General features: G+C 47.5%; 1 protein-coding gene across 1 annotated transcript in view; it reads left to right on the top strand.

The window, feature by feature from the left end:
* The window catches only part of LOC149343035 (calcium-activated chloride channel regulator 1-like), a 71,491-nt gene extending 49,124 nt beyond the window's left edge, over positions 1 to 22,367 (top strand). Inside the window, exons 10-13 of the mRNA XM_089546878.1 lie at positions 9,480 to 9,756; positions 12,046 to 12,213; positions 20,048 to 20,359; positions 21,778 to 22,367. Coding sequence (XP_089403004.1) covers positions 9,480 to 9,756; positions 12,046 to 12,213; positions 20,048 to 20,359; positions 21,778 to 22,367 — 1,347 coding nt within the window. The remainder of the gene's footprint in view (positions 1 to 9,479; positions 9,757 to 12,045; positions 12,214 to 20,047; positions 20,360 to 21,777) is intronic.
* The last annotated feature ends 593 nt before the right edge of the window (positions 22,368 to 22,960 follow it).

The following is a 22,960-nucleotide window of genomic DNA, read 5'->3' as shown; positions in this document are numbered from 1 at the left end:
CCCACCTAACTTTCTTCCATCCCCTGCTACGTTTGCTTTCTCTTGGAATCCACTCCGTTACCCTTAAGGACCAGCGGTTATATTGCCTTCGCATGACATGCCCTGCCCAAGACCACTTCTTCCTCTTGATTTCAACTAGGATGTCATTAACCCACGTTTGTTCCCTCACCCACTCCGCCCTCTTCCGATCTCTTAACGTTACACCTATCATTTTCCTTTCCATAGCTCGCTGCGTTGCTCTTAAGCTGAACCCTCTTTGTTAGCCTCCACGTTTCTGCCCCATAGGTGAGTACCGGTAGGATACAGCTGTTATATACTTTTCTCATTATGGATATTGGTAAGCTACCATTCATGACCTGAGAGAACCTGCCATACGCGCTCCACCCCATTCTTATTCTTCTAGTTATTTCCCTCTCATGATCCCGATCTGCCGTCACTACCTGCCCTAAGTAGACGAGAATCTTACTACTTCTAGCACCTCGCTACCAGTTGCGAACTGCTGTTCCCTTGCAAGGCTATTGAACATTACTTTGGCTTTCTGCATGTTAATTCTTAGCCCCACCGTTCTACTCTGCCTGTCTAGCTGATTGATCATGCTTTGCAGTTCTTGTCCTGAGTGGCTTAGCAAGGCAATGTCATCAGCGAATCGCAAATTACTCAGGTATTCTCCATTAACTCTTATCCCCAACTCTTCCCATTCCAGTCCCCGGAATACCTCCTGTAAGCAGGCAGTGAAGAGCATTGGCGAGATCGTGTCTCCCTGCCTGACACCTTTCCGTATTGGAATTTTATTGCTGACTTTATGGAGAACTATAGTAGCTGTGCAATCGTTATAAATATCTTCCAATATTTTCACATAGCACTCTTCCACACCCTGATTCCACAATGCCTGCATGACAGCTGAGGTTTCCACTGAGTCAAATGCTTTCTCGTAATCAATGAAGGCTATATATAGGGGTTGGTTATATTCTGCGCATTTCTCTATCACCTGATTGATGGTGTGAATGTGGTCTATTGTCGAGTATCCTTTACGAAAGCCTGCCTGATCATTTGGTTGACTAAAGTCCAAGGTTGTCCTGATTCTATTAGCGATTACCTTAGTAAATACCTTGTAGGCAACGGACAATAAGCTGATCGGTCTGTAATTCTTCAAGTCCTTGACGTCTCCTTTCTTATGAATTAAGATAATGTTAGCGTTCTTCCAAGCTTCTGGTACTCTCGAGGTCACAAGGCATTGCGTATACAGGGTGGCTTGTTTTTGTAGCACAATCTCTCCTCCGTCCTTCAGCAAATCTGCTGTTACCTGATCCCCACCAGCTGCTTTCCCTCTTTGCATTGCTCCTAAGTTTAGTTATTTAATACACTTATGGCACCTGGTCAGTTCAATCGTTTAACATCATTAGGATTGACATATTTGCGCAAAAAGTGAACCCATAAGCGTCTGCTTTGTCTCCACAACAAATAACCAGAGTTTGCAAATTTTCCCGCCTATCTGCTTATAGTTTATTTGTTTCTAGTGGTTTGATGTCCCAAAGCGACTGAGTCTGTGAGGAACGCCGTAGTGAAAGGCTCCGGAAATTTCCACCAACTGGGGTTCTTTCACGCGCACTGACATGGTACGGTACACGGGCCTCTAGAATTTCGCCTCCATCAAAATTCGACCACCACGGCCAGGATGGAACCCGCGCCTTTCGAGACAGCAGCCGAGGGCGGTAACCATTGAGGCACCACTTGCAGCGCAGTATTGTATTGTCGGCACACATTACACCGGGGAGCCTACGACATTTAAGCCTAATCTAGATTACTTTTTTGTAGCCTCATTTACATATTTACCATATAAAGAAAGAACAGCTGTGGTGAATGAAGACAACCATGGCTTAATTCTCTGCGTATCTCGACAGTTGCACTCCTTATTCCTTCCATTGTAAATTCAACTTTGATATCTGAGTACAATCCCAGCACGAAATCAATTATCTCATGACCGATGCCTTCATCTTTCTTTGTTCTATACCAGTTCCCCAAGTTCACATCGTCGTATGCCGTGCCTACACTCTCAGAAAAAAACCGGCCCAGGGGGGAGTAAAGACAACTTTAGTCCTAAAAAGGGCTCTTTAGTCCCTAAATTTGCACACGACACACTCCTTGCCAAAAATGCGCGCCGTGCGCAAACTCAACGGACTAACCGCCGAGAAAGAGACTAACGGGAGGCGAATCGCAACACAGCAGCACGCGAAAATTGCGCGAGAAGACCCTGACTGCAATAGTACTCGATTTTTGAAGCGCGTGGATGTCGTCTAAGGCCAGTGAGGGCACTGCCGCTGCCTGTGACGAGGCGGATACCCTTTTCCGTGAGAAATAGGCTTCGTGCCACCGAAACGGCTGGCAGCTGTGCAAGTGCATAAACAATTACTACGAACTTCAATACGTGTCAAATGTGAGTTGTAAAAGTTAGGGTTGAGCAAGTACACGTAGTTTCATACCGTTGCCGTTGTTTACGAGCTTATGTGATGCTGTGTAAGTATCGGCGACACTTAGCAGTCAATTCCCTGTCACCGCTCTCCGCCGGTAACAAAAAACGAAGTGAACCATCGCCTTCTACCTTTGTTTTCAACAGGCTGTAATGTGCAGCTGCCAAATGCAAGGAAGAAGACCACCTTATACGCAAAAAAAGAAACAAAAAGAAAACCACTGTTGTGGTTGTGAAGTACCGGCCGTAATGTATACACAGTTCAGCACTTCTTTTTTGGCCAAAACGTGATTTAGACCGTTGTGCGTGCGCATTAAAGCTTACCGCAGGTTTTTTCAAAAGCATATGACACCAAACCACCACACTGTGATAACAATTTGAGCGGTACAGACAGACCGTGTGTGTGTTTCGCATACAAGGCTTTTATTTTCTACCGTGGACTGTCCTCGGTGGTGGCGTAGTCATATCCGCGCTCGGCTCATAATCCAAAGGTTGTCGGTTCGAATCCTGGTGTTTTCATGTATGTTTATTTCTGTTTCCTTTATCGTTGCTATATGTGTGAAGTTCTGTCGGAAACTATCCCGCTATAAATTACGCTGGAAATCACGCGTCGTTTGCATTTTTTCATTAAATGTCTGCTCCCGGGGACTAACGGTTGCACCCTTTGGAAGGGGACCAACAGTTACACCCTTTGCAGTTAGTCCCGAAAAGGACTATTGCCAGTGGCAGGTCAGTTAGTCCCCAAAAAGACTAACCTCTCGCCCCCTATTCGCCCCTTTTTTCTAAGAGTGTATGTCCACGAAACCCAATTGCACAGGTCTGTTTTCCGCCCTAGCTATTTCTGTGCATTTGGAAAGCATGAACAGTCTATCATCTAATCGCCTATACCGTCTGAACCCGTTCTGTAGTTCTGCGAGTATATCTTATTAGTTCTGTAATGTGGAAACTCGCACAGTTAGTGGGGTCGGCCACAGTCCTTGTTCCAGCAGTGCTGCTCAGCAGGCCGGCGTTAACAAGCGCGCACCCGAGCTTCGTCAGCTTCGTCAGCTTCGTCTTCTGTCATCTTCCTCTCCTTCGGCAGCGCTAGCCGCTGAGGCAGCAAACCTCAACTCTCTTTCTTATAACACCCCCGGGGTGAAAAGGCGCCATCCTGGCGGCCTAAGGGCACGAGACGAGAGCTGGGTCGTAGTAGGGCTTCAGGCGGTCTAAGTGCACGATTTCACGGCCGCGGCGGCGATGGTCCGACGAAGGCGTGATGGGCTCCACAAGATAATTAACTGGCGATGACTGCTGAACAACACGATAGGGGCCCTGGTATTTGCTCAGCAGTTTTGTAGACTGTCCTGGGCTGGAGGAGGGCACCCAAAGCCAAACCAAGGAGTCCGGAAGATAAGGCGGCGGCAGACCGGGAGAAGCGGCGCGGGTGCTGTTCTGACGGTGCTGGCCGTGTAAATTAATGGAACGGGCGAGTTGACGGCATGCTTCGGCATGCGCAGCGGCCTGAGAGACGGTTGTAAATTCGGACGAATCGGGGCGGTAAGGGAGTATGGTGTCCATGATGGAGGTAGGCTCGCGTCCGTACAGAAGAAAATACGGGGAAAAACCAGTAGTGGCTTGCGTTGCAGAGTTGTAGGCGTATGTAACGAAAGGTAGAACGCGGTCCCATTCTGAGTGATCGGCAGAAATGTACTTGGTCATCATGTCGCCGAGGGCCCGGTTAAAGCGCTCGGTCATGCCGTTCGTCTGCGGATGGTACGAAGACGTCGTGCGGTGAACGATATGACACTCACGAAGGAGGGCTTGCACGACACCGGACAAGAAGACGCGACACCGGTCGCTGAGCAATTCCTGAGGCGCACCGTGACGAAGAATGAGGTTCTGAAGTATGAAACCGGCTACGTCAGATGCCGTGGCAGCTGGCAACGAGGCAGTTTCGGCATAGCGCGTGAGATGATCAATGGTGACGATGATCCAGCGGTGCCCTGCGGCAGTAATGGGAAGAGGGCCATAAAGGTCAATTCCAACACGGTCGAATGGCCGGTCGGGACACGGTAAAGGTTGCAGAGGAGCAGGTGAGTGCGGTGGTGGGTTCTTGCGACGCTGAAATTCCAGGCAGGAGCGTACGTACTGGCGCACGAAACGGTACATGCCCCGCCAATAATACCGAAGGCGTAGGCGGGTAAATGTTTTCAGGAGACCGGCATGAGCGCATTGCGGGTCATCATGATAACTGGCACAAATGGCGGAGCGGAGATGCCTTCGAATCACGAGCAGCCATTTGCGACCATCGGGGAGGTAGTTCCGACGGTACAGCAGCTGGTCACGCACGGCAAAGTGATGGGCTTCACGACGGAGCGCTCTAGAAGGGAGGCGCGCTGAGCGGTTGGCTAGGAAATCCAGAAGAGAAGTAATCCAAGGATCCTTGCGCTGCTCAGAAGTCATATCAATAGTGTCGAGAGAAGGTGTGAGGCCGGAAATAGATGGTGGGTGAGGCTCAGAGGACACAGGGGAGCACGAGAGAGCGTCGGCGTCGGAGTGTTTACGACCGGAACGATAAATGACCCGAATGTCGTAATCTTGTAAACGCAGAGCCCAACGAGCGAGGCGGCCAGATGGATCTTTGAGTGACGACAGCCAACAAAGGGCATGGTGATCTGTAATGACATCGAACGGGCGCCCGTATAATTAAGGCCGAAATTTTGTGATCGCCCAAATAATCGCCAAACATTCTTTTTCTGTGACGGAATAATTAGTCTCCGCTTTTGTGAGCGCACGGATGGCGTAAGCAACGACGTACTCATTGAAACCAGGTTTCCGCTGAGCTAGAACGGCACCGAGACCAATGCCGCTGGCGTCTGTGTGTAGTTGTGTTGGCGCGGAAGGATCGAAATGGCGCAAGATCGGAGGAGAGGTGAGGAGCTGGCGCAGCGTTGCAAAAGCTTCGTCGCATGCAGGGGACCAAGCCGACAAGTCGTGGCTACCAGCGAGAAGTTGCATAAGCGGGGCGATAACGGCAGCAAAATTCTTGATGAAACGGCGAAAATAGGAGCAAAGGCCAAGAAAGCTTCTGAGTTCTTTCAGGGATGTGGGCTTCGGGAAATCAGCAACTGCGCGGAGCTTGGCAGGGTCCGGGAGTACACCATCCTTGGACACGACGTGGCCTAGGATAGTCAGCTGTCGAGCGCCGAAGCGACACTTTTTCAAGTTTAGCTGCAGGCCAGCGTCACTGAGACAGCGAAGCACACTCTCGAGGCGAAGAAGATGAGACGCCAAATTCTAGGAGAAGATGACAACGTCGTCCAAGTAGCAGAGGCGTGTCTACCATTTAAGGCCGCGGAGGATGTTGTCCATCATACGCTCAAAAGTGGCAGGCGCGTTGCAGAGACCGAAGGGCATCACTTTAAATTCATACAGCCCATCAGGCGTGATGAAAGCTGTTTTCGGGCGATCGACATCGGCCATCGGCACCTGCCAGGTTGTAATGTGGAAACTCGCACAGTTAGTGTCGTCGGCCACAGTCCTTGTCCCAGCAGTGCTGCTCAGCAGGCCGGCGTTCACAAGCGCGCACCCGAGCTTCGTCAGCTTCGTCAGCTTCGTCTTCTGTCATCTTCCTCTCCTTCGGCAGCGCTAGCCGCTGAGGCATCAAACCCCAACTCTCTTCCTTACAGTTCATATATATATATGTCTGCATTTTTCTGCCAGGCAGTATATAACAGATGCTAACTTAATCGTTCTGAAGAATTTTGTGTTCATCCTGTCTCCATTCTCTTCTTAAATCAAACTGATTGTACTCGGTCGCCATCTGTCCGTAATTTGCTCAATTGTAAATACTATTTCCAATGCCCTTTAACTTCGCCCTTCCTTTGTTCTAATACCAAGTTCATTGATCGATTTGATAGTAATTCTGTATATCCCTCAGGATTTGCATTTAAGATTATTTGCTTCAGCGTTTTTACAGGTAAGATTAAAACAGTCCTAAGCTCCATTCTATTGTGCTGTCCTCTCTTCCTCCTTCATTGGAAGAGATTCCCCTATCGTTGCTCTTAAATGACTCTGCTATAATTGATGTATTGCAGTCACGGGCATGGACTCCCTCTAAGCATTTTAACTCCTCTAAGTATTTTACCTCGGTATACTAAATTCGTTCCTGCTTTCTTTGAATCTTTTTACCAAGAGTAGCTAATTCGGTTCCGGAATTTTCTTGACCGACTTTTAGTTGCACCTCGAACTTCAGCGATCCAGTGATCGGTGTACTGCTTTATTTTGCCCATGTGAGAGCCAGTATTCCCAATTTCTGTCATCTATAAGATTCCCATTCTTGTTCTATTTCCACTTGAGATAACTGCGCCTTCTTTGTTTTGCTATCAGTCAGCCAATCCTTTTCTAATGGTCTCCTTGATTTATCCTGTCTGCAAGCTTCGTAGATTCTTTTATCCTTTCCAGCGGTCTCCCACTTTATATTGATTTTCGTACTGGTGAGTTGTTTTAAATGATTAGAATCTCAATGTTCAATGAGGCGTTTCTCTATTGCTTCCTTAACGCCTGGTGCTAACCGCGCTATTTGTTCGAAGTATAATTTTACGTTACCGTTAGATTTTGTTGCATTTATGTATTGCTCCGGGCTCCCATCTGCAGAATAATGTTTATGATCACTTCCCAAACTCTACTCCCCTTCCTCGTCTATTTGTATTTTTGCGAGCTTGCTACTGCTTCCCTGCGACATAAGGCAGTAGACAATGGTCGTCTGCATGTTCCGGAATGCCTACGAGGTTTGTCCCTCATATTTAGCTTCTCCATTTCAAATAGGTAGCTTGCGCTGCGCACAGAGGCCTAGCATTAACTTCCGTTTACGATCTGTATCGACTCGTATCATCAATATGACCATTAAATTAATCTTCAATGAATTAACTTATCTGCATCACCTCCAGACTGTTTTATATCGTAACTAATGCACTTAACTAGATCCTTGTTTCCTTGACTACATTTGCTGCCCGCTCATAAATAATCAACCCGAATCAATATCATTTTACAGGTATGCATTCATGATGCACAGCCATGTTCTTTGGAATCTGTCAATTTGTTCCTCAGTACATAAGTATGCCTAGCCGTCCTCATCCCCCTTTTCTCTATTGCTTTTCTGTCGCACCTTCCCAGACATAATCAACAAACGAAGAATCTTCTCGATTCCTCAAATGTGTCGAGCATAGAGCGTGCACACCTAATTCTTCGCCCTTTAACTGATGTTCTATTGGCAACCATTTCGCTCCCTTTCTACCCCTTAGTATGTTTATTTACGTGATTCTTTTGCAAGACTTATATATTACAGTTTTCGTCCGTGACCTCTGAGTGGCTACTTTACTACGCTCTTATTCGCGCGCAAGCTAATCTCACCTACAGCAAATCCCCCCTATCTACCCTTCCACTTAAATTAATCACGCCTCGTTTGAACCAACGCCCGTGCCACGCACATCCCTGTTTATTTCTTCGACTTCGAAACCACTGTCCTGGCTTGACTTCCTTGCCTCCCGATTAGCATCTACGAAACCCCTGTCAACCGCTTCGTACCGTCCTAGCACCTCCAGTAATACAGTGTGCACACCACCATCTGCTGGAGCTCTGCTGTTGCCTTTCTAACGTCAACTCTCTTATCTAATATTTCCACCATTTGTGCAGCGTCAGTGTAGAGGGCATCGTTCAGTCCCGCTGCTACAAATACCACATCAACTGCCACATTCTGTTTTGTGTCTCTCCATTTACCTGCTATATTACACATTACGTTTCACTTGACTTCACAAAATTTTTATAAAACAGGCTTTTGCCGTAGAAGAGCGGTTTTTTTATTTACTATTTCCAGTGGTGTAATACTTCAGAATACAACTTGGACGTGCTAGGTAGCAGGCTAGGTAGGTAATATTGAATAGTTTCTTTTAACCATTACTGTTAGGCTCCTATTTAACGAAAGGCCTGCACTCCTGACTTAGTAATATCAATATCACTTCTTAGAATTCCGAACACGCAGTTCCCCTCGCCGCTATGGCCCAACAAATTTAAGCTATTTCGACGAGTACGTCAGCTGTACAGGTTGATTTGCCTGCACGATTCTCAAAAGCGCATGCATTTTGACGCGATGCAGGCAAAATTTGTTAGCCTACAGCGCCAATGCTAAGCGCTTTTTCGAAATTCTAAAAACCGATATAGGTTTTACTTACAGTGGTCTACACGCCTCTCAATAATTAACAAGCCTAGCAATAATATTTACAGTTAACTACTCAACATTATCGGACCAGCCTGCTAGTTAGCACGTCTTAGCTTTATTCTAGTGTACTATACCGCTGACAATGGCATGCCGAAAAAAACACTCGTCGAACTCAAACAGCTTAATTATAAATTGTGTTAAGGCAGAGGTGAAACACCTTGCATACCCTGCACTCGCCCACACATTTTAGCCACCAACGATAAGCATCTGAGTGCGCTCTCTCCCTCTCCCTCGTATCTTCAGGTGTCTGCTTCCTACTGTCACTGAGACACTTTCTTTCTGTCCAGCTGTCGGCTCTGACTGCAACCTCTTTTTCTGGGATTTGCCTTGTTCCCTTTCTCTCCATAGCCTCCAGACTTCTTAGCTGCCACCTGTGAATACCTGTCCCTGTCCGAGCCCGCTTGACCTAATTTGCGTTCGCTGCCCACGCAGAAGCGGGCCTCATACACGTGACTCGCATGAGAATTTCCACCATAGCATTTTGAGGTGGTAGTGTCCCCCATTTTTTCTTCCATTTCTAACCCCCCCCCCCCTTTCTTTGTAGGGTGTTCACACGTGCCGATAATATGGAGTTTCCTTCGTCAACTCTATGTAGACGTGCACTTAATATGGAGCACCTGCACATAAACTACCCGGAAAAAAAGGTCTCCCGATGAAAGGTCCGCGTGAAACCGCCCTCTAAGAAAAGAATTTTTCCAGCATTACAAAGCAACCAGCATCACAAATGCTTACTGACACTTTTTTTGTGCCTAAAAGGTTGGAACCTGGACACTCCACGTGACGAGTCCCAGCCCGGCTCCAGTGAGGGTCAACGTCGGGGTCGAGACCGAACCAAGAAAAAAAGACGACAAGCCGTTACGAGTCCGTTGCGTGATGTTGACAGAATACGTGGAGAAGTTCACGAGAGCGATCGTTTTTGTCACCGTCGACAAGGGCAAGAAGGTGCTTCTGGACGCCGTGGTCATCGCCACAGTTCTCCGCCCGACGAGCGATCAACAAGCGATAAAAATTCCTCTTCATGACAACGGACTTGGTAAGAGTTCTTCCTAGGCATGGTAAGGAATATCGACCATCTTGCACTGTGTAACACTATAAGCGGCTAAAAAGCTGAACTTTCATTACTAAACAATTGCAGTGTTAGGACCTTGCCCTGCGTCTTTTTGTCTCCCTTGTTTGTGGTAAACCACAAAAGAAAGTTGAAGGGATTACCAAACACCTGAACGTACCCTATACAGACATGAAGGAAATATTCTACTACCGAAAGATCAAAGAGTTCGATAGAGAGAGAATGCGACACTATCGAATTCTTGTCAAATGCTTCTGTAAAATATCTTACAATTGATTCTGGAAAGCCGGATGCACATGATGCGGATTATATGAGACAGTCACTCAATAAATTCTGATCCATCAAAAAAATAGTTACGTTTGTTACAGGGGTGTTTCGTGTGTTGGCGTCTTCCTGCCTTTTTCTCTCTCTGCTCCTTTCACACTCTTGCTTCCTTTGCATCCTTTTTCCTTCCGCGATCTCGCTTTCTTTACATCCTTCTTCCTTCCACTCTCTTGCTTTCTTTCCATACTCCTTCCTTCCGCGCTCTCGATTTCGCTCCATCCTTCCACTGTGTTGCTTTTTTTATCCTTTTTCCTTCCACTCTCTCGCTTCCTTTGCATAATTTTTCCTTCCGCTATTTCGCTTTCTTTACATCCTCCTCCCTTCCGCTCTGTAGCTTTCTTTCCATACTCCTTCCATCCGAGCCCTCGATTTCGTTCCATCCTCCTTCCTTCCAATCTGTTGCTTTTTTCCATCCTTCTTCCTTCCGCTCTATCGCTTTTTTCTATCCTTCTTCCATTCGCCCTCTGGCTTTCTTTCCACCCTTCTTCCTTCCGCTCTCTCACTTTTTCCATCTTTCTTCTTATGCGCCCTCTGGCTTTCTTTTCATCCTTCTTCTTTCCTGTCTCTGTCGCTTTCTTTCTATTCTTCTTCCTTCCGCTCTCTCGCTTTCTTTCCATCCTTCTTCCATCCGCCCTCGGGCTTTCTTTTCATCCTTCTTCCTTCCTGTCTCTCTCGCTTTCTTTCCATTCTTCTTCATTCCGCTCTCTCACGTTTTCCATCCTCCTTCCATCCGCCCTCTGGCTTTTTTTTCATCCTTCTTCCTTCCTGTCTCTCTCGCTTTCTTTCCGTTCTTCTTCCTTCCGCTCTCTCACTTTTTCCATCCTCCTTCCATCCGCCCTCTGGCTTTATTTTCGTCCTTCTTCCTTCCTGTCTCTCTCGCTTTCTTTCCATTCTTCTTCCTTCCGCTCTCTCACTTTTTCCATCCTCCTTCCATCCGCCCTCGGGCTTTCTTTTCATCCTTCTTCCTTCCTGTCTCTCTCGCTTTCTTTCCATTCTTCTTCCTTCCGCTCTCTCACTTTTTTCATGCGCCCTCGGGCTTTCTTTTGATCCTTCTTCCTTCCTGTCTCTCTCGCTTTCTTTCCATCCTTCCATCCATTCTCTCACTTTTCCGTCCTTCTTCCATTCGTCCTCTGGTTTTCTTTTCATCCTTCCACTTCCTGTCTCTCTCGCTTTCTTTCCATCCTTCTTCTTTCCGCTCTCTCACTTTTTTCCATCCTTCTTCCATCCGCCCTCTGGCTTTCTTTTCATCCTTATTCCTTCCTGTCTCTCTCGCTTTCTTTCCATTCTTCTTTCTTCTGCTCTCTCACTTTTTCCATCCTCCCTCTGGCTTTCTTTTCATCCTTCTTCCTTCCTGTTTCTCTCGCTTTCTTTCAATCCTTCTTCCTTCCGCTCTCTGGCTTTTTCCATCCTTCCTCCATCCTCCCTGTAGCTTTCTTTGCATCCTTCTTCCTTCCTGTCTCCCTTGCTTTCTTTCCATCCTTCCATCCATTCTCTCACTTTTCCATCCTTCTTCCATTCGTCCTCTGGTTTTCTTTTCATCCTTCCACTTCCTGTCTCTCTCGCTTTCTTTCCATCCTTCTTCTTTCCGCTTTCTCACTTTTTTCCATCCTTCTTCCATCCGCCCTCTGGCTTTCTTTTCATCCTTCTTCCCTCCTGTCTCTCTCGCTTTCTTTCCATTCTTCTTCCTTCTGCTCTCTCCCTTTCTTTCCATCCTCCTTCCTTCCACCCTCTCGCTTTCTTTTAATCCTTCTTCCTTCCTGTCTCTCTATGTTTATTTCCATCCGACCTCCTTCTTTCTGCCCTCTCGCTTTTTCCATCTTCCTTCCTTCAGGTCTCTCGCTTTCTTTCCATCCACCCTCTCGCTTTTTTTACATCCTTCATTAGACTCAGTCGATTTCTGTCAGCATGTGCCTTTCCTGAACTTTCTCCCAGCCCCCGACTATGAAAAAAATGATGGCACCTATAGCGGCTACTTCTGCCAGTTCATAGGAAAGGGACGATACACCGTCACGGCGGAGGTCTCAAACCAGAATACGACTCGTCTGGCGCAGCCATTCTGGATCTCGGATCCCTACATCGGCGTGCCAGTCGCCGATGAAGGTGAGTTTTCATGTACTCGGCACATTTATACGCTGAGCCACTCGCATAACCTCATCTGGTATTGATGGGTCAGCTCCAGCCCCAGGTGTAATCACGCGGCTGCCCCTCAGGATATGGAGCGATACCGTCATTCGAGCACATGACTCCTAGCGAATGCCGACATTGCTGACGTTGGAATACAGAGGTAGAGTGAAAATTAAGAAACTAAAAGTGGCGTAATGTAAAGCCCCTTTTCTGTCGTATATATTGAATCTTTATTCCTTGCCTCGACGAAAGGCTGGTGATATTAATAGCAGTTATGTGTCGCTGCTTGCGCTAATGACGAATGCTGAGAACAATCTGAATAGAATGAATTCGTCACGTTATCAAGGCCACGCCTTCATTATTAGGCATGAAGAAAGGTTGGGGTGTCGAGCGGTGACCGGTGTCAAAGCCTGTTGCACTTTCTCTGCGTTCTGAATGAATTCGATAAACAGCATTCAGTTCAGTGACAGCGCTTGATTCCTAGTAACCCTCACAATAGCGCAGCCTGTCTGTCACATATATTTCGGCTTTCTGTCGGACTGTAGGGGGTGCCTCTATCACAAAGACACACTGGTGCAGATTTATAACGCTAGACGGAAGAACACCGCTGCTTCGGCGACTTCCAGGTGGGCGTGTAAGTAATGCCGCTGCTGGTAGTTTCTTTTTTTATTATATAAAGGCACAAGCTTACTAAGGGGTAATTTGAGTTCGATGTCTTGACGTGGTTGGACTGATCGCGGAGGCTCAGGGGTTTTTGCGTCAGGTGGCCAAATCGGATGTCAGCCGCGGCGACCGCATCTGGATGGGGGCAAAATGCGAAAAAGCATGGGTACTGAGCGGTCTGAGGGCAGGTTGAAAAATTCCGCGTGGTATAATTTATTAAGTTGGCCTCCTCTATGGCTTCGCCTATATAAATCATGTGTCGCATTGGAGCGTAAAGTCCCACATACCAAAGATTATTTCGTTAGATTCTTGCGTACATGGTTACATACCTGCAGCACCCGTCACTTGGCGATATGTCCGGCCCGTGCAAGAGCGATAGTTTCAGCTCATTAGTGCCCATGTGAAAAGCGACTTCGCCGAAATAATTCCTCCGGGCAATTTATGTAGAATGAAAAGATGGAAATATCTCACACTGCGTTTATACGCGCGGATGTAGTCTCTTGACATGGGTTCTCAATTTCGGAACACACCTCTGCTAGCCGATTATACCAGCTGTTGAGGGGACTGTATGCAACGCTAAGCAGACCGAGTGGTGCGCGCTATCGGCGACAGTGGCGAAGGGACATTCGGGATGGAAGCGAATGCAGAGGGAATGTAGTGTCCCATGGCTCGAAAATCGACGTAGCCGCCTTAGGGGGGTCGCTTCCAAAATGAAATAAAAATAAAAAATACACGGCAAGACTGTATGAACCCGGGTTCGCGTTAGGGACGGGGTAGTGGGCCGTCGCACTTAACCAACACCAACGAGATAAATACCTGATCTGGCACAGCTGCCATATATCATTCCTGAACCCGCCATCAACTTGCGTTTCATGAAACACGTGTATCATAAAGTTGAAGATCACCATCGACCGCAAGACACCTTCCCCAAATGAAAATGCGTTCCTTTTGGAGTAATTGAAGTTGAGATGCAACCATTTGGCATCCATAGTCCTTTCTCGTGTGCCCATTGTAGATTGTAGCAGCGTGGGTAAGTACACCTAAATAACTGAACGTGCTCTAAGTCCGATATATTGGTTGTGTATTTTAGCTTGTATATCTTGTAGGTGCGCCGTAGTCTATAAATATTACGATTGAAAACGTTGAAAAGGTCATTCCTTGAAAACAAGTCTTTTGTCGAGAGCCCACTTGCTCGTTATAAACAATTCTGTGAGGCCGCTTTTCAAGAAAAGCTAGTTTTTTCCGATTGCTGTGTGCAGCGGCGCCCTAAACTAATGGGCAATAGTTTAAATGTGAACGAAAGAATGCATCGTAAACAAGTTTTACTTTTATCGTGAGGGTAGTACTTAAACGCGTCATAAATCCGAATGCTTTGGATGCTTTTAAAGCAACATAGGTAGTATCGTCATCCCACAACATATTTTTGGTGAATATTACGCCAAGTGACCAAATTACCTTATTATTTCAATCTCTTCTTTGTTATAGAATAGAGGTTTGAGATGAGTGCAGTTTTTGTTTTCTGGGCGAGAAAGAATTGTCTTAGAGTTTACAATATTTACACGGAGAAACGCACCATATTTCTATTTTATCCAAAAGCATGTTCGCATTTTCTTATTAACGTTATTAGTATTGACAGATATAAACAATCTGATATCGCCAGTGGAAACTATGAAAGAGCTCTGGTATCCACACTTATTATATCATCAAAATATAGATTAACTGGCAATGGTCGCGGGACATTCCCTTCGGAAACCCCGCAGCAGATATCCATTTACTTCGCTTATGCTGTTTTCTGAGCGCGAAATAAGACTTAATTAAAAGTAATGCTTTTCCTCTTATTGTTTGACATTCAACAGCATTTGAAACAAGATGCTCTGAGTTATGCACTCAAATAATTTCCTCATGTAGTAAAAAATTCCCTAATCAAGTTATCTATTTTCAATATTCTTTAATACACCTTGTGGTGGAGAACAGCAAATTCTGATAAACGGTTTTTCTTGAAACCATATTAGCAGTCGGATATTGTACTGTGTTTATTCAAAAAAGCTTCCAACTCATTTAAGAATCAGTTTCTCTAACACTTTTGAGATGAGAGACAAGCTACTAATTGATTTACAGGTCCCAAAATTGTTTTATCTCCATTCTTGTATAAGACTGCTACTCCATCAACCTGAATTTGGTGCTTAACAGGGCTTATCTGGATATTATCCGAATCACACGATGTACTTTTCTCCAGGTGCATAAATGAAGACAAAACTTCATGGGTAGAGACAGGTTTTGAAAACAAAGGCGATGGGAATCTTTCAATGGCTAGAATGGGCTGAGCAATTCGATGAGTAGGTATAAGCTCATTAAATTTTTTTACGAGATGATTGCCACAGAAATCTATGCCACTGGTAGTTATCTCTGTGCTTCGGCTATTTCGTCCAGCGTGTTGTGGACTCCCAGCGCCACGAAATAGCCGAAGCACAGAGAACGGCGCAACTCGAGCGTCTCTCCGAAACGAGAACCGGAAGACAGATCCTGCGGGACCTTGGCCTCGAACCGAGGGAAGGCAAGCAGCAGAAAGACGTACCTATACCAGATAGCATCAACAGAAAGCTCAGGGTCTTCCCGATCCCGAAGAACGTGAACCCCGAGCACAACAGGGAGCGGAGGTTGGCGAGGGCCAGGGCTCTCGTGGACCTCCACGCCAGAGAAAAAGGCACCGCCTACGTGGACGCGGCAGAGTATCAAGGGAGCACCGACGCATACGCGGCGGTGGTTGTCGGGGCATCGACGGGTGCAACGAAGACCGCGGTGAGCGTCCGGACTCGAGAAGCGCACCGGGCGGAGGAGGTGGCCATCGCCTTGGCCGTTTCCGACCCCGGATGTACTACAGTGTTGTGTGACTCTAGAACGGCAGTGAAGAACTACGCCAAGGGTAGGGTATGTAGTGAGGCCGCGCGCATACTGCGCAAGGCCGAAGACATCGGACGCAACAGTCCTGTGGTGATCAAGTGGTTTCCGGCCCACATGGGCAGTGACGTGTCGGAACGCGGAAACGTGAACCACAACGAGACGGCCAACTCGGCCGCGCGAGGACTAACCAACCGCGCGGCTGAAAGCACGGCCGACTCGGAGTCCTGGTCGCGACGCAGTGCCAAGGACAAGATGACCACCTTCAACGAAATAGTGAAATGGTACAGACTGAACAGACAGACTATGCCGCCACCTCACCCGGGACTTACCCGGAAGGAGGCAGTGTTATATAGAGAGTTACAGACGGGGTCCCTGCTCACCCCGGTGCTAGCTAAGCACGTGTGTCCGAGTGTGTACGCGAGCGACATATGCAGACTGTGCGCGAAGGAGAGAGCCACCGCGGCTCACATCCTTTGGGACTGTAGCGTAAATCCGCGCGAAACCAGCGAGAAGACGACGATCCCGCCGCAGCTAGAGGCTGCAACGAGGAGCTGTGATCATAAGACACAACTCAAGGCCGTCCAGCAGGTCTCGGCAGCTCTCGAGAGGCAGCGACCGAGCGAAACCGAGGAGAGGGGGGCGGCACCCCCAGGAAGGGGGCGGCGGCCCTCTCGAACCCGCGGAAGTAGCGAGGGACGTAACAAGACCTCAAGGAGCACAACGCTCGAGATTGACGTAGTGGCCGCGTCGCGGTAAAAGCTTGTCCTCCCTGCTTGGAGGGAGCCTAACCGACTCTGCAGGCTTTCTAAATAAAAGTTGTTCTCTCTCTCTCTCTGGTAGTTATCTTACTTTGCCTTCTAAAATGTGAGACGCCAGAGTCGAGTGACTGAAGCTCACGCCAGAGGTTATCAGGGAGATTCGATGGAGTTTTACAATGAGTTTCACAATAAATGTCCTTCGTCAGCCGTACGTCGGAAATCCGTTCATTCCTATACTTTTTGAAGCGTTCAACACAAGAATATCTCTGGTGTGAATAAATACCTGATCAAATTTCTCCTTTCCTTAATACGAATGTAAAACTCTCACGATATCCACGGCTTGCTTATGGTCTCAGGTACCCTTATTAACTTGGGAGTAAAATGAATGTTATAAATGTGAATGGACTTACCAAGAAATAGTTCACAAGCGCTTTCTATATATTCTATATATTCCTGACCAGTCAACACCTAGAACATTTGAACCATATTCTTCTAGAGCGCCTTCTATTAAAAATTCGATTATAATATGGAAGGAATTATTCATTGACATGCACACAGTGCTGCCATACGGCTACGAAGGAAATCTAAAGAGCTTTCTCAGAAACTTCTCAGAAATATTTCTCCTCCTCCCGGGTTCAAACCCCTGACCACCGCTTCACCGGAGCACTGGCTCTACCAATTGGGCTGAACGGAACAGCAACCTTATTTCAGGGTGAGAGCGATTGATCAATAACTTGAAGTGGGAAATGTGCTGGGCAAATGTTCAGGGAAATCCCCTAAGGTGGAGTAGATTGTAATAAGGGAGGAATTACTCTATGACATCCACCCGATCGTGGACATACCGCTACAAAGGAAAGCTATAGAGCTTTCACAGAAACCTCGGTCCGGGGTTCAAATCCGGGACCACTGCTTCACCGGATCAGTCGCTCTACTAACTGAGCTAACCGGGACAGCAAACTTCTGGTAGGGCGACAGCGAATTGAAGGAATTCAAGAAGCGCAAAGAGGACTTCTCCGTTGAAGCGGTGGTCCCGGCTTCGAACCCGGGGCCAGGACGAATTTTTCTTTATGAAGTTTCTGACAAAGATTGTAGCTTTCCTTCGTAATCTTATAGCTGCCGTCGGGTGGATGTCATGGAATAATTACTGCCTTATTACATATCTACTCCACCTTGGGGGATTTCACTAAACATTTGACCAACACAGTTCCCACTTCGAGTTGTTGATCAATTCGCTCTCGCCCTACCATAAGCTTGCCGTCCCGGTTAGCTCAATTGGGAGAGTGACTACTGTGGTGAAGTGGTAGTTCCGGCTTCGAACCCCGGGGCTGACGAATTGTTCAACTGCTAAATTTATGAGAAAGCTGGACAGAAGATGGATAGAAGGATGGACGGATACACAGACCGATTCGAGAGATAGACCGATTAGGTAGATATACAAATGGATATATAGATAGACAGAAAGACACACAGACACAGACATACACACACACACACGACCGCGCGCGCGCGCGCGCACGCACGCACGCACGCACACACACACACACACACACACACACACACACACACACACACACACACACACACACACACACACACACACGCACGCACGCACACACACACACACACACACACACGCACACACGCACACACGCACACACACACACACACGCACACACACACACAGAGAGACACACACACACACACACACACACAGAGAGACAGACACAACGAGACATACAGTGACAGACAGAAGCAGACAGAGGCAGACAGAGGCAGACAGATACAGACAGGTACAGACAGATACAGAGAGATACAGCCAGATACAGAGAGATATAGAGATGCAGACACAGGCAGGCAGACAGACAGAGACAGATAGACAGAGAAAAAAGCGCGAAAGAACGTGCAAGCCGTGTAAGGGTCACTGCCTCTGCCAAACGTGATTTGTTTATTCGACAAACTTTAGTGCGCGCCTGTACACTCTATAAAAATGTAGTACAATATGGCATTTCTGTGCTAGCGGTGCTCTTGCAGGAGTCTCTGACATCGGCATTATAAACGTTTAGTTTAGCATGGTCTTTAGCGAAGTCGCATACTTCGACCGCTCATCGGCATTGCGCATGCGCTGATGGTACGAAGTGGGCAGGTTTGCGTGGTGCTGGCCTGCAGCTATAGCTTCTCTAGACTTCTGCGTGTGCACATTACCACCGGTGTAGCGCTGTGGGCTAGCAGAAGGAGTACACGCGATGGTGAGGTTTTTTGTGATATTATGCTGTATAAAGAAGGACCGTCCGGAAGCCCGACTTTCTACTTGTTGTACCTCCACACTAGAGGGCAGCTCGTAAGCGCCCGTTCGTGGGCTGAGCAGCGACGCCGTCGGAGGTGTAACCCAGCGAAAGGAGAGCGAGTGGAAGGGAGGACAGCGAGGAGAGGCCGAGCGCGGTTCCCTCCACACCAGCCATGCCGAGCGAATGGAAGTACCGCCGTTCGCTCACAGATAGCGCCAGTGTAGTGCCCGCCCTTTATCGCCTCAAATGAACTGAAAGCAACGACATCTCCCTCCGCCTCCTATTCCAGTGCTACTACTCCGCCTCCTATTCCAGTAAAACTCAGTGCCCGGATGTTGTCTCTAGGTCTCGGCGTGTCGTCACCACACTGCCGACAACGGGAGCTAAAAGCATTTCATGCTTAAAAAAACTATGCCGAGGCTGAACACCAAACCAGGCCCTTTGGAACTTCAAGTGGTGACGCTACCACACCTCCACCAAGGCTCAGGGTTTGGCCATCAATACAATCGCATCTTGCGAATACACGGGTTTCATAAATAAAATAAAAGAAATACAATATAAACATACGAAAACAAAAAGGCAAGAGACAAAAATAACAAAATAAAATTAAAAGTAAGATATGAAAAATAAAAAAACTAAAACAAACAGTGCGTCAGGAAACGCTTTCCCCTTGCAGCACTTTAGAGAGCCAAAAAGTGCCCCCTGAATTTTCCTTCACTGAGGGGCTTTAGCGCGCACCTCACGCGCATCCATCGTCCATGGCCACTGCATGTGCGAGATCGGTTAAGGAAGGGGGGGGGGGGGGAGGGCTGTTTTTGGTGGTCCGTAAACGAGGGGCTTTAGCGATGCGCGGACCCACGCTCTGCTCCGTGGCAGTGGGACCACGCTTCTCTGTTGACGGGCGGTGCTGTGAAATGTGCTGCACGCGATAGACTGCCCACGTCAGACGACACACCGTTGTCTCCTTAGTTTAACGGTTTATTGCGGTTTAAGGTCGGTGTGGAAAAAGGAGATCTTTCAAATCCTTTACCTCAAGATATCGGAAAATCAAAACACCTACATAGCTGCGCTCAAATTTGGCATTAGGGACCATCGTAATCGTCCTTGAACTTTGTTTTTTTCTGAGCTTCTGATCTACACTGGTGGTCTGATTTTTTGTCCCCGTGCTTCTTATGCACCTTTTGCCGGCTGTGGCTTACGCAGATTCGGACTTGGAAACGAGTTTCGAACCGGCGTCCGAGTACCCGATGTCGATGTTCGAGATTGTCAACAACACCGACGACGACACCACCGACGACGACGACACCGGAACGGAAGCGAATGATACAGTGGACGATTTCCAGAGGGTGGTGTCTGGAGGTTCTTTCCTTGTCACGAAAGATATTGTGGAAGAGCAGGTGCCTCCAGCACGCATCCAGGATCTAGCCGTGAAAGATATGCGGCCGGGAGAGGACGACACTCTCCTGGTGCAGGTAACTTGGACATGGCCAGGAGCTCATCTGACGTGCGGAAAGGGTAAGCACTTTAAGAAGAGACGTGTACTGTGGGGCATCGAATCATGGGACAGACTCTCGAAGGCGTGACGACGACAGAGAGGAATTGGAGCGTTTTAAAGATTTTTTCTATTATTGTGACACTATTCGCGTTATAAGTTGCCGTAGCATTCATGAACACTCCATAAAAATCGCGTATCTTCCCAAGCGTGCTGCATTATGATGAAGTTTGATATCCACTGCAAAACACGTTCGCTAAATGCAATTGTATTCTTTTCGATAAATATAACGCCACATTGTACTAAATGACGCCAATATACACACACCGCTCTATCTACTGTATTGCTATCCACTATCGCCACCGTACTGTTATCCGGTTATGTCGTGGAAAACTATTGGAACATTTGAAGGAGCTATTAGAACGGTTGGTTACCCTTCGGGCTCGTCAGAGAAAAGCCTCATATCCCGCTTCCCCGTTTAAATAAAACATCCCATTGAATCCGAAATTTCGCACGTAGTTTGCCAAAAAAGACAAGCTCCTAATGTGTTAGCCACCAGCAACACCAAATATGCACATATGTCTGCAGTGACGGGATGCCGGAACTGCCTTGTGATGATGATGATGATGATGTCCTCTGGCTTAATGTACTGCACCTTGTGTTTTCGGCAGCATAACAAAGATACCTACTCGCCCCACAGCTGCACAGTATTACTGCAGGTGTTTATTATTATTGGTACTTAATTTCACAGAAAATCTTTATTCGAATCCTGTCTTCAGTAAAAAGCAAAACGAATGTCCCGGGATAACCAAAATGTGCCCCGGAATTGGACATTTTTTTATATAAATGTTGCAAAGTCAATAAATTGAATTGAAATGAACACTATGAGAGACATGGTGCGGAAAACCGATGGCACAGTAGAGAGAATTATAACTTCGCAACTATTTACGCTCCATCACGAGGAACGTATCTATGGAAAAAAGTGCCGGCTTAAACGAGCTCGGAATTGAGGATCATTGCGTGCTTTTCAAACGGAGTTGTTTCAACATGCAACAATTCTAAGGGTGGTCAGATCACTTCACAAAGGTGACGAAACACAGCTTTCGATGTTCGCCATGCTATCAATCGCAGTATTTTTCATCGACATAAGTATGTAAATGACTTGAGGATAACCATTTCGGAAAAAGTTCGCTCACCTATTTAACCACCTCGACTACTTAATGTCAGAGAGCAGGCGGCAGACGATAGTGGCATCCTGACCAGGAATGTTCCATGGACAATGTTCCGTCCTGAAATACACACAGCGAGAGCGGTCTCATGACTTGGAGAGGGAAACTTGGCGAGGGAAACAAAAACAGCGCTGATCTCAGTGACACAGCTTATGGTTACTTCACACTGGATTTTGTCCTGCGCATGCTTCAACGACGTTACTTTTCCGCAGCTTCCGCCGTGGATATTCGAGTCGGAAAACGATACGAAGACCTAAAATCCGACTTCGAAAACCAGGCTCAGATCACGGCAGCCGACGTCGTCGAAGGCAACCTGGATCCGTTGCCATCGGGTGGCCTGCATGTCGTCACATTGTCACTTCCCCGCACCTTCTCGATGCAGCAAGATGGCGTCTGGATGTGGGCCGCTAATCTCGCAGCCCGAGTAGCAAACAGTGACGGGCTGAAGTCCCCGATTTCGAGAGTTGTTTCAGTGTTTTCCTCCACTCCGGCTGTTACCACAGCAGTGGCTATCACTACGAAAGCCACAGCGACAAAGGCCACGACGACGCAAACCACGACGACGCAAATCACGACGACAAGGGTCCCGACCATAAATGTCACGACAACAGAAGCTATGGATGCACCTGAAGAAAGCAGCGAGGAGTCGCCTTTCATTGCATCCCCCGTGTTCTGGGTTGCACTTTCCTGGACAGCAGCGCTGACCGTGATCGTCACCGTGGTCGTGGTATTGGTGATGCGGAACTGCAAGGAAGAGGGGGAGATAAATCTCATGGATGGAGAGGAGGCAGGCTTTGCTTAACAAACAAAAAATAAAAAATAGCTCTTCCACCATGGAAGGGCTCCTAAACTCCTAAACTGTCTAAAGCGGCCGCTCTTGTACCGTTTGCTTCGACTATTTTACGCGAATTTCGTGCTGCAGTAAATGTAGCTGCATAAATGAAACAAAAACCGCTTCATTTGTTTATTTTCATTTTTGATTATTTCTCTTCTAGGTCGCAGTGGTGAAGCAGTAAACGAAGCGAAGCCCATTACAAATGAGCATACAAAATCCCTATTTTAAAAGTCCATGACACACCCGCCTCCGTATCGTTGGAGCCCGCTATTTCTTTGAGGCCCCCCAAAGCCTTGGGGGCCCTATTCTACAGCTCTCTAGTATGTGATGACCGCGTGGTAGTCCGGTATGCAGTCGTCGCTGCTGCCACGGGCTTCAGGAGAGGGTTCCATCCGTGCTCGGAATGAGATTTCTAGACCGTGCTTATGAACGCACACATTACTGAACATACCCTCGTGCCTAGGTCCAGATGTGACAGTCATGGAGTGTTGCGTAGCGTTTTTGTTGTCAAGCAGCAGTACGGGCTTCCGTGATATGTTGCCACGGAAAAAGTGTATGCA

This window comes from Amblyomma mixtum, chromosome 5, assembly GCF_055824585.1.
Source record: "Amblyomma mixtum isolate Tamu chromosome 5, ASM5582458v1, whole genome shotgun sequence".
In the NCBI taxonomy this organism is placed as follows: Eukaryota; Metazoa; Arthropoda; class Arachnida; order Ixodida; family Ixodidae; genus Amblyomma; species Amblyomma mixtum.
The sequence above is the reverse complement of the archived record's forward strand: the minus strand, read 5'-3'. Positions and strand labels throughout refer to the sequence as shown.